At 40.3% G+C, this 11,147-nt stretch overlaps 1 protein-coding gene across 3 annotated transcripts; it reads left to right on the top strand.

Moving 5' to 3' along the window:
- The first annotated feature begins 349 nt into the window (after positions 1-349).
- Positions 350-4,003, top strand: spast (spastin). 3 transcript variants are annotated; one of them, XM_034100647.2, is made up of 17 exons: positions 350-457; positions 549-706; positions 791-874; positions 959-1,045; positions 1,159-1,316; positions 1,408-1,541; positions 1,645-1,738; positions 1,829-1,903; positions 2,003-2,074; positions 2,168-2,243; positions 2,339-2,430; positions 2,510-2,589; positions 2,681-2,723; positions 2,837-2,916; positions 3,003-3,073; positions 3,165-3,205; positions 3,298-4,003. In XM_034100647.2, the coding sequence occupies exons 2-17, from the start codon at positions 589-591 to the stop codon at positions 3,421-3,423; spliced, it is 1,431 nt and encodes a 476-aa protein (XP_033956538.1). In that variant the 5' UTR covers positions 350-457; positions 549-588; the 3' UTR covers positions 3,424-4,003. The 3 variants fall into 3 exon arrangements, with proteins under 3 accessions (XP_033956538.1, XP_033956537.1, XP_033956539.1); XM_034100646.2 differs by having other exon boundaries at positions 351-706; XM_034100648.2 differs by having other exon boundaries at positions 352-706; positions 962-1,045.
- The last annotated feature ends 7,144 nt before the right edge of the window (positions 4,004-11,147 follow it).

Here is an 11,147-nt window from a genome sequence, read left to right as displayed (position 1 = left end):
TGGTCCTACCAATAAAGATCCTTTGTATTGTATTACATTAGTATTGTATTATAATGTATGTATGTTTGTATAGTATTGCAGGACTGTGAACCGTGTGTCAATTAAAAAATACTCCCTTTAAAGGTTATGAAATGCATTTAAATAACGACTGCAGAGAGAGGCTTCCATATCCTCTCAGAGTTTTGAGAAATTATTACGGTAGTAGGCTAGTTATTTGCGATAAGAGGTTAAATGTGTATTTAGTTTCCATTTTTCATATAGTAATTAATGTTAGTTACTTTGGAAATTGTAGTTTTAATATTTATCCAGTAGGAGGCGGTAATGCAACGTCTGGATGCCAACCGCCTCAAAAAAACAAAAAGAAGGAGAAGAAGACAGCGAGGTACACAAGGGAAAGCGGAAGTTAGGTTTGGAAATGTTTTTGTTGCGATGAGACCGAGGAGCATTGGACTTACTGGTACATATTTTGCATATGGCTTGTTTTATAAACCCATGACTTCGGATTGACCGAATTATAAATGCTATTTGACCCTGTCCTCATTTAAAAGTGGCTAACGTGGAGTTACAACTGGCGAGAACGTGATAGTGATGTCGGCCAAAACAATGGCAAGTAAAAGCAAAGACAGCGGCGAAGTCATTAAAAACTACCATAAACAGGCGTTTGAGTATGTATCGAAGGCATTGAGGATCGACGAAGATGATTCAGGTCTGTTCAGTGTCTATGAGTTATTGTGTGATGTCTTGTGTCATGTGACAGCTTGTAACAAACACCCGCTTTCTGTTATGACAGGAGCGAAAGAGGAGGCTGTGCAGTGGTACAAAAAGGGGATTTCTGAGCTTGAAAGGGGGATTGCTGTAGAGATCACGGGACAGGGTGTGTTAAAACAAACATAACTCTCAGATGTCCACAGTGTGCAGTGTTGACATGATTTAGCATTATACTCCCATGTTTTTTCAGCAGCAGAGCAATATAACAGAGCAAAAAGACTTCAAGATAAAATGGTCACGAATCTCAACATGGCAAAAGAAAGGCTCAGTCTGTTAGGTAAGTTCTATTGTTGTTGTTGACATCCTAAATTCTTGACTTACTTTTTTGTTAACAAAATGATTTGGTTATCTGAGCTGATACTGAAGTTCAATGCTGTTCTTGCTTCACAGAAGCAACAATGGCATCTAAAAGGAGGAGCGATCCACTGAAGTCCTTCAATCATGGTCTTCCACAACCAAATCCTATGCCTAAAAGCCAGCCTGCAGTGCGAGGTAACATCAGACCCTCCACTGTAGTTCGCCCACCATCCAGACCCACCGATCCAAAGGTGATTTCAAATTGCATTTAGTCGTCGAGTTGTGTGTCACTTCAATACGTCTAATTATGATGAAGTGTGTAATGTTTTTGTCCCTTCAAAGGTGACCCCACGGGTGGGAAGACATCAAAATGGAAAACCCACAACTGTGAAGCAGCCGGCAAAAAGGGATATGAAAAACTTCAAAAATGTTGACAGCAAACTGGCCTCCCTAATCATGAATGAAATTGTTGAAAGGTATTTGCAAGCAATGATAGAACAACACCTGCCATTTCAGCTGTCCGTACATTTAAACAAAATGAAAATGTCCTCCTAAAACAGCTTTCTGTGTTCATTGCAGTGCGGCATCAGTATCTTTTAAAGACATTGCGGGACAGGTACTGGCCAAGCAAGCACTCCAAGAGATTGTCATCCTCCCTGCCTTAAGACCAGAGGTGATCACTTATGAAAATGTATCCTCTGCTTACACTGATCCTAACAATTTGAGATGTACTAACAATGCTTTGTCACATTTTGCCATCTAGCTCTTTACTGGTCTGAGATCTCCGGCACGTGGTTTGCTTTTATTCGGCCCACCTGGAAATGGGAAAACAATGCTGGTAAGCACTCGATTAGAAGCTGTGTTATAATTATATGTTGTTGATGGTGTTGCCTCAGTTTTATCAGATACACCACTGCTTTTTGCTTCCTCTCACAAGGCCAAAGCAGTCGCAGCAGAGTCAAACGCCACATTCTTCAACATCAGCGCTGCCAGTCTGACCTCTAAATATGTAAGAAAGCTCAATATGCCTAGAGTACGTTTCCAGACTTCCCTTCATTTAGCCTAGGATTTCTTTTAACCTTTTCTTTCATCACCATTACAGGTGGGAGAGGGTGAGAAGCTTGTTCGAGCCCTGTTTTCAGTTGCCAGAGAATTGCAGCCCTCTGTCATCTTTATTGGTTTGTATTAGTCTATGTATTGACCAAATGTGCTCTGGGTTATCCCCCCCATCTGCTGGTCATAAATAAAGCTCTATTTTTGTTTTTCCATTCAGATGAAATTGACAGCTTGCTGTGTGAAAGGAGGGAGGGAGAACACGAAGCGTCTCGTCGATTAAAAACAGAGTTCCTCGTTGAGTTTGATGGGGTAAGAGCCACATGTCAAAGTGAACCAGCTCCAGAGAGTTTCGAGTGGAGTTAAGCAAAACAGTGCTTCTCTGTTTCAGGTGCAGTCAGGAGGGGACGAGAGGGTGCTCGTAATGGGAGCGACCAACAGGCCTCAGGACCTCGATGAAGCAGTGCTGAGGTAAATGATGACACTCCACACCCTGCACATTGATTCAGTTTTCATCTGTTACAAGCTCAATAACAATATTCCTCTTGTGTAAATATTACAGGCGCTTTGCAAAAAGGGTTTATGTGGCATTGCCGGATGCTGAGGTAAACACATTTGAACATTCATCACAGTTCATTACTATGATCAGTGTCATCTTTAATAATGCAACATATTTTAAAGTGAATGAACTTATAGGATTTAACTGTCGTCCCTCTAGACAAGATTAACACTGCTGGAAAACCTTTTGGCAAAGCATGGGAATCCACTGAGCAAAACTGAGCTGTCCAATCTCGCAAAGTGAGTTTTTCATATTTGCAGCCTTTCATTTATGTGTGTACGTGTGCATTCATGTATTCAACATTCGTGGATTTGTAACTTGACAGAAAGAGCGACGGATATTCGGGAAGTGACCTCACGTCATTAGCTAAAGACGCTGCGCTCGGACCCATTAGAGGTAACGCGTTGCATATTTCTGCTGCTCATATATATTTCAGGCTCTACATCAACTCGGATTCTATTTCCTGTATAATTATCTTCTCTTACAGAGTTGGGACCAGACGAAGTCCGAAGAATGGCTGCTAGTGAGGTAATGATACAGTTCTCACAACACAAAAGAGGTTTCTGAAGTGTCATTATGTAACAGTATTTATAGTAATTCTGTATTGCTTGTACCCACAGATGCGTAACATCAAACTCAAAGACTTTGAGGACTCCCTGAAGCGCATTAAGCCCAGTGTTAGCCCGGGGACTCTTGGCATGTACGCCAAATGGAACAAGGATTTTGGGGACACGACAGCTTGTTGAACTTTCTTTTGGTTTGAAAAACTGTTAATAAAATAGCAGTTGATTGTGCAATGGTACAAAACATCATAAATGAACTTATAAACAACAATTAAACTCTTTGCAGGTGGATACATCTATAATGTGTAAATATTATGACATTTGGAAACCCTTCCTGTTTTATGGGAACACTTTGCTAGCCGGTTTCTTTACTGTATTTTGTCCTTAAACACTCTAGAACTTGAAATGTCATTATTTATTCTCAAGAATGTCCTGCAAAGTTACAAGTGGTCTTTCTCTTGCCTCAGGAGGGCAAACCCTGATATAACTACCGATTTAGATAAGGTTACCCCCCCCCCATTAGTAACATGATGTACATACATGTTGATGGTTTAATCTCTCCGTTCACACTCATGAGTGATAACAGTCGAGGGAAGATTTGGGGTGCATTTGTAATATAACTTTTCTTTCCACATGCACTTATAGTTTGAAGAGAAAAATAAATTCATTGTATTTGAAAGTATGAGACCCTAAGGAATCAGAGAGTTATGGCAACGGCTTCCTACTTTCCCCATGCATCAATAAATTCATTTGTGGAAATATCCTCGGCTTTATTATTTCATTGTATTTCCTTCTTTAATTAAGGTCTTGCTCTGTTTTTATTTCCCATCTCCATTCAAATACATTTTCTTCTACACATCCTCTCACCTGAAGGTAGATGGTGCTGCCACTCCACCTGTTACACAACTCCGTCCTTTTGCTCAGCTTGCATCTAGAGGCAGTCGATATTTTGCCTGCAACCACAGGTTTGTGGAATGCAGTAAACTTCTATGAATGAAAATAAACTGCTGTGTTGAAGAACACCGTCCAGCGTGAGTGTTGGATTTGATTTAGTTTGAAGTTTGCGTCAGATAGTTAACACTTGTAGAAGCGTCTGCATGTTGTGTTCATGTACTTACACGGAGAAAATCTCAGGGTTGACAAGTGAAGCTACATTATGCTGAACTGTGATTAATAAGAAGACTGCAGTTTGGATGGGTTACCAGCTGGTATTGCATGGCTGGGTAAATGCTTGTGGTCAGTCGGGGAGATTTAATTTCAGTGCACTCCAAACATTTCCACTGAAAAACTCAACTTCAATCCCACCTCTCTCCCAAAGGCCTTTCCTATGGTCAGCCGGTGGTGTTGCCTGTGGTTAATGTGGCACGGCAACTGCATCATCCCTCCCTGCAGATGTTTACAGACTGCAAATACAAACTATTTCTGTGATTAATAAAACATCTCTGAGTTTTATTTCCACACCATTAGACGGAATAAAAAAAAAAAGGGGTTAACATTCAAACCACTGCTGCAACCACACCTACGACTATTTCTTTCCTCAGGGGAAAGATGTTAGGTGGAGTGGGTTTTTAAAACGTGTCATGACTGAAGAGCTTCTTTCACTATGCCAAACAGGAATTGCGAGTGTTAGAGATGTGTTTACTCTTCCCTGAGAACATCCTGCACAGTAAACAAATTGTCTTTATGAGAGACTTGTTGCATGAACCTTCATCATTTTATTCTCACAGCTTCCATGTCGGGATGAGCTTATCACCTCATATCAACATTCTTACAAGTTCTTACTTTTAATAGCACCTGTAACTACAGTAAAGAGCAGTTATATGCACAAGACAGAATTGAATATTTCAAGCTGACAGAAGACAGAGCATTATTGAGGTGGTTTTAAACCTTGGAGATGATTGACAGCTTCCCTTTTTGGGTGCGTGTCAGAGGCCCACACCTCCACAGTGGCTCATTGATGCTTCGACCACGACATCCACTCAAGGGAAAACAGAATAGGTGATCATTTGATACCGCCAGTGAAATAGCCCACCCTGTAGAGAGTAGAATAATAGTCAACACAGTGAGGACCTCTGACTGACTGAGCAAACAGTAAGAGTGTTTCTTCAAGTGGCCCATTATGAAAGCAGCATGTGGATGGGAGGGTTTTGTTATAGTGAATGCATGTGTCTCACTTCAATGCTGCTGGGATCTTTAAGTTTATGTAGGTAGCAATTAGAAACAGGACATGTCTTATCAATGGTCCTGCCTTACAGTAATAGATGATTTAATACAGTACACTGGCTGTGTGCAGCAGCATTTTCAGAGAAGGGCTGTGAGCTTGGCTATTTTTTAAGAAAAGCCTGGTTGTAAATTGTTGAGCTGGTGGAAAGGGACTTCCTTCAACATTTTGGAGTTGGCCCCTTTATCACCCTTATTTTGAAGATGTGGTTGAGGGCTCACAGTGGAAAGCCTTCAGGGTTGAGTGTGTCCACTCTCCAGCACTGGCTGCTACTGTTCCCCCGGCCTCAAAACACCCAATACATAACTTCATTTACCATGCAAGTGTTATCTTTCTCCCCCAGGGGAGGCTACATGCCGAGTCTAATCTTGCATCCAATGGCAACATCTGTCTTTTATGAGCAAAGTCATATATATTAGCTCTCTGTTTATTTATGATGGGTGTGTTGGTGAGTGTGTGAAAGTGGAATAAATGGGCTGCATAAATATGAACATATATGTGAAAATGGGTCTATGTATACTAGGTCAGCCTTAGCCTGGGGCAATAAGGAAACTGTGCAATCAAGATCATGTGAGGTTGACACTTTGGATGGAATGGATATTTTAACATTTTGGGAAATTAGATTATTCACTTTCTTGCATAGATTTTCCTTACTTCTTAAGATTGTAGCCCTGACAATATATCATCATGGGTGGTTTTTACCAGAGTGACATATTTGTAAACCTAAATGATGGTTAGATATGACACATGGGAGCATTGGGAATAGCTTCAATAAGGGGACATATATAACAATTGTGAAAGAATGTCATCCACAAAATGTAGCAAAGCTAAAATGAGAGGGGTTTGTTTTTGCTGCCTGATTTGTGTTCATCCAAAGTGTTTAGAGTAACCAATGTTCACTCTCGCAGAGGGATAGGTCTGTGGTAAGGTCTGAAGTAGCTAGTCTTACACTATCTAATTTGGGATGCTGGCACCTTTTTACTAAAAAAAAAAGCCTGTAGAAAATAAACTTTTTATAAAGTGTTGTAGCAATTTATGGAGATGATTGATCCATAGTGAAAGGAGATTATTTTCAGTCACTCAGACTGTGCTGATAAAAAAAAAGTCAGAGTGTATCAGTGTCTGCATGCTTTAGTTTAGAGTGAACCCAGTTAAGCTCATGTTGTATTTTCTCTTCCACTGCAGCCTGCAGCCACAAAGCTTTAAAGTGTGAGGTGGACAGAGGAGAGCGAACGCTCTGGCTTGCTCGCGCATGACCCAAAAAGCCATTCATTTCAGAGAGGTGATCAGGAGCCAAACTTTTGTCTTTGACTTCAAAGAAAGTATGCAGATGTTTGAGACTTCATATCAGTCAGTGCAGCTTGTCAAAACAAAACAAACTATGTTTGTCATTAGTCTCACATCCAGGTGGCCACCCAAACAAATAAGTGATGACGTTAGTGTGGACAAACACCCTTGCCAGATGATGCTCAGGATACATATTGGCCTTGGACCGAGGTGGACATGTTGGGACGTGGGGTTAGACGCAGGGAGGGCGGGGAGACGATGCTGAGGGGAAGGGTGCACTCACTGTCAAGGTTAGCTGCAGGCTGCCCTGCGGTGCATTCCTTCAGCTCGTGTGCAGCCAAAACACTTGATGAAAAGTGAAAGTGCAGAGAGGACTGAGCATTTTCAAAAGAAAAATGCCCTTTCTGACAGTCATCCTGCTTTTCTTACTCCCTCTTGTCCTCCCCTTTTTATCCCTTTGTTGCCCTTCCCTCGGGTCATTCATGTGAGGACAGAGTCAGCTGCACCTCTGACCCCGGTCAGGTTCACTGTGCAGCAACCTGCCCATTCCCATATCATAATGTATAAGTGAGTATCAACCTACCATCAGAGTCAATCCTTTAAAATCACTTTTTTTATCTGAAGATTATCATTGTATATCATGTTGTACTAAAGGGAGTATTACAATATAATATTATGGCAAATGGCTTTTTATTGACAGTAATGAACTCACACAGGACAGTGTTACTTTATCACCTTTTTACAGCTACAACCACTTAAAGCACAAGAAAGCCTGATTGGGTGAGTATTGGTATCTGAGCCTATAATGTGAAGTTGGTCAGTCATAGGTTGTGGCAAATGTCACTCCCTATCAATTCTAATATAACTTCATTTACAGTCCATCGTATTATTTGAGTGTTGACATTTTGAATGTTAATATATCTACTATTACCTTAAAACGTTCCACAATTGGATGAAAATGTATCAATCGCACTTCTTTCTGCTAAGAATCTTAAAACACAATGTGCCACATTTAATAGATGCAAGAATTTCCAATGCATTACTCTACAGAACTATAGATTATGGGTGAGTATCCAACATTTCAGAAAACTGCTTAGAGTCGACTTAAAAGACTTAAGACTTAAAAACAAGTACATTTATTTAACTTCAGGTAGATCTCAGTCTCAAAAGTGACCCCTGCCATAGGTTAAACTGTTGAGAGTCCATTATTATAGAGGGAGTAATGAATGAGTGAACAAGGGGGTGATTATGGTGACACAGCCATAAACTACGCTTGAACATGAGTCTACAGCCATGCTAATAGCGCTGTCCGGTTGTAGCCCTCTTTCACACTGTGGTTCCTTAAGCAAAATGAAAATGTAACCATGCTAACAAGCTCACAATGCCAACATGCTAAGCATTAATGTTTAGCACGAATAATTTGTACCATGTTAGTTTAGTTTGTCAGCATACTAACGTATGCTAATTAGCACAAAACACGTAGTAGCCTACAGCTGATGCTGATAGGATGATTGTGCTACATGAGAAGTCAGAGGACTATCATAATCATTAGAATTCATCATGAAGGAACCTTAAATGCCTTGAATGCCTTGAAAATGCCTTGAAAAAGTCATCCATTAGTTGTCTAAATATTTCACTCAAAACCAAAAGTTTTAACCTTGTGATGGGGTAATAGGAAAAGTCAGGGGATGACCAAAGTATATATGAGTCGTCTTCTGGGACCATTGATGCTTTCAGGAAGTGATGGAGTGGAAGTGATGGACCACCAATATTTTCCAACCTTGAGTGAACTCAGAGAAGGTTGTTTTTTCTTCCTCGTGATAAATTAATATCTTAATAATCTTAATTACTTTAAAAACAGGATCATAAATCACGCAAGCCCTTTTGTATGTGTTTTGTTTGTGCAAAGATTAAAGCAATTAAATGAATATAATTAGCTTTGGCAGGTATTGAGATCAAACCACACACATTCCTGTGTTGGCATTAGTGAAAGAGCCAAAAAGGACTGAAGCAGAGTCAGAGATTTGCAGATCTGAACATGTTGGCATGCCTACTGTAAGTCTCCTTAAGCGATCTTAATAAATAATTGAAATAAAAGTTATTTATAGATACGAAATATGAACAAAACCAAAGAGCAAAAAAACACAAAATATCTCTGTAGATCCTCAGACTTTTTAATGTGTACACTCCCTTACTATCGAAGCCACTTTGTATGTCATGTATACCTGTTTAAAATGATGTATTCAGCATACTGTGTTCTCAAGCATTTGGTCACACATTAGTGGCCATTTGTGCTGGACATCACAATCCATCAAAGACGTCCTGTTGAAACAAGCCCATGGAGCGGTTTGGTTTCATCAGGATGTTTTAAAACGGGCGGTCTTGGCCTCGTGCCCGGGAACAGGCCTGGAGCTCTTTCATCTCCCTGTATCCTATAGGTCCTACAGCATCTCACACTGTCTCACAACACAGCAGACACATCACACATCTTGTGGTATTTTTAATTCTTTACTTTGTGGTACACCGTGACACTGTGGCTCTGTGGTGGTCATTTTAAATAATAAGATTGATATTTTCATGCCAACATATTTAGATTTGGTTTGTGAGATTAATTCTGTAGTTTGTGTTACCAGAAATGGCTGCCATGATACAAAAAAAGTCACTGCTGTATCAGGCTCTGTGTCAAACAGAGGTGCTCCTCATCCTCAGCATCAGACTTTGAGGTGTCTGCTTGGTGATGGATGTTCTGCTATCACAACGTCTTTCACTGTGATTCTAAATTGGACTTTGTGGCAGAGTAAACACAAACTGAACTATAATGAAATCTCAACTGAACACATACTGATAAATGTATGAGGGCCGAATCACTGGAAAGTACTTGAACCCTTGTATGGTATTCGGGTCGTTTTCATTATTTAGCTAAAGAAACATTATATGATAAATTATTTTTTCAAACCCACACTCAATGGCCTTGGCTCATTTTCTGTGAAGAACATATATCAGAACACATGACCATCCACTGTACCCCCCCTACACATTTACATTACACACAGGGTGTTTGGGGCTAACACAAGTGTGGAAATTGTAGGTCCTGCACCTGTCTGGGTCTTGTGCGTGCGTGCGAGAGACTTTTGTGTTTCTGCCCCTGCCATTCCTGCACAAGGTTGCAACATTGTTGATAAATTCAAGCACGGACACCTGTCTGCTCTCACATTTCCGCATTATGTTTTGCGGGAACCAATCTTTATTTTTTTCACACTATCCAAGCTGCACATTTGGGGCAAGACACAATAAATAAAGCTTTGCCAGTTTGGGTCCTCATCACAACTGATCAAGATGGCCAAAAGATTCTCTGCTCAGAGGGCCTTGCAAATTATTCTGGAAGAGAGAGAACCATTTGATGATGATGTAGAGGAAGAGGCTTCATTCAGAATGTGAGGATCACATTTCTGAGAATTCTGAGTCTGACAGTGACTTTGAAGAAGAGGAAGAGATTGAGCATCAGCTAGATTAAAAAAAAAGACAAGCCGGTCAGTGGGCAAAAAAACAAGTAGCACTTTAATTCATTAATGTGATCTAACAAATGTAAAAGGGCAAATATTAACCATATTTGTTGTTTATATTGCTTGTAATTGAGCTGAAGTAAACATCTGTTGAGTATTTTACATTAAATAGTTTGATTGTGTTGAATTGAAGCCCAAAAAGGCAGCGGGTCCACCAGACCCACGAACACTGGCTGAGTAACACACATATGAACACCATACAAGGGTTAAACTGATGCCACCTCATATGGAACAGGAAGAAAACCTGGAGCTAGTAAATGACTGCAGTGATCATTAGATGTTTTAGGCGGGGATTTTGACATATCATAGGGTAGCGCAACACCAAGGGTTATAAAGTTTAATGTGTACCATTGCAGCATCCTGTGTAAATCACTATATAATTAAAGTAAAGTGTGAATTAACCTCCGCAATGTGCCCAGTGGTACTACTGATAAATGGCATCATCTTGCAGAGCCACCCAAGCCTGGCAGCCACAGAGCGTGTTCCCACAGTGTGAGGTGTATTTAAACACCTTGAAAGAGCATTAATAAGCAAGGAAGAGCAATTGCGTCAAACCTGGCAGTTTCCTGTGATTATGAGGCTATTCAGAAGCATTGAACCACCATTTCTTAATTTGAATAGCGTTGTTTGCAGTAAACAACTAACAGAGAATTATTATCTGAATGTAGTTCATTGTGCTTTATAATCTTTTACAGTTACTTGCCTTTTATTTAATATTCAGGACAGATCATTGTGCCTTTAAAGGTGATGATATGTCCTTGCTGCGTTCACAACTTGTTTCTGCTGCCCTCAAATGACCAAATAATAAATGTTTGAAGCAACTATATCGACCCAAG

This window comes from Pseudochaenichthys georgianus, chromosome 15, assembly GCF_902827115.2.
Source record: "Pseudochaenichthys georgianus chromosome 15, fPseGeo1.2, whole genome shotgun sequence".
Lineage (NCBI taxonomy): Eukaryota > Metazoa > Chordata > Actinopteri > Perciformes > Channichthyidae > Pseudochaenichthys > Pseudochaenichthys georgianus.
This window is presented reverse-complemented; position numbering and strand designations above follow the sequence as displayed.

Excerpts from the sequence above, each read along its gene's own strand:
- spast (XM_034100647.2), top strand. The coding sequence starts at position 589 with ATGTCGGCCAAAACAATGGCAAGTAAAAGCAAAGACAGCGGCGAAGTC. Across the intron at positions 1,904-2,002 it reads GAAATGGGAAAACAATGCTG|GCCAAAGCAGTCGCAGCAGA; the intron begins GTAAGCACTCGA and ends TCCTCTCACAAG. Across the intron at positions 3,074-3,164 it reads TGCGCTCGGACCCATTAGAG|AGTTGGGACCAGACGAAGTC; the intron begins GTAACGCGTTGC and ends CTTCTCTTACAG.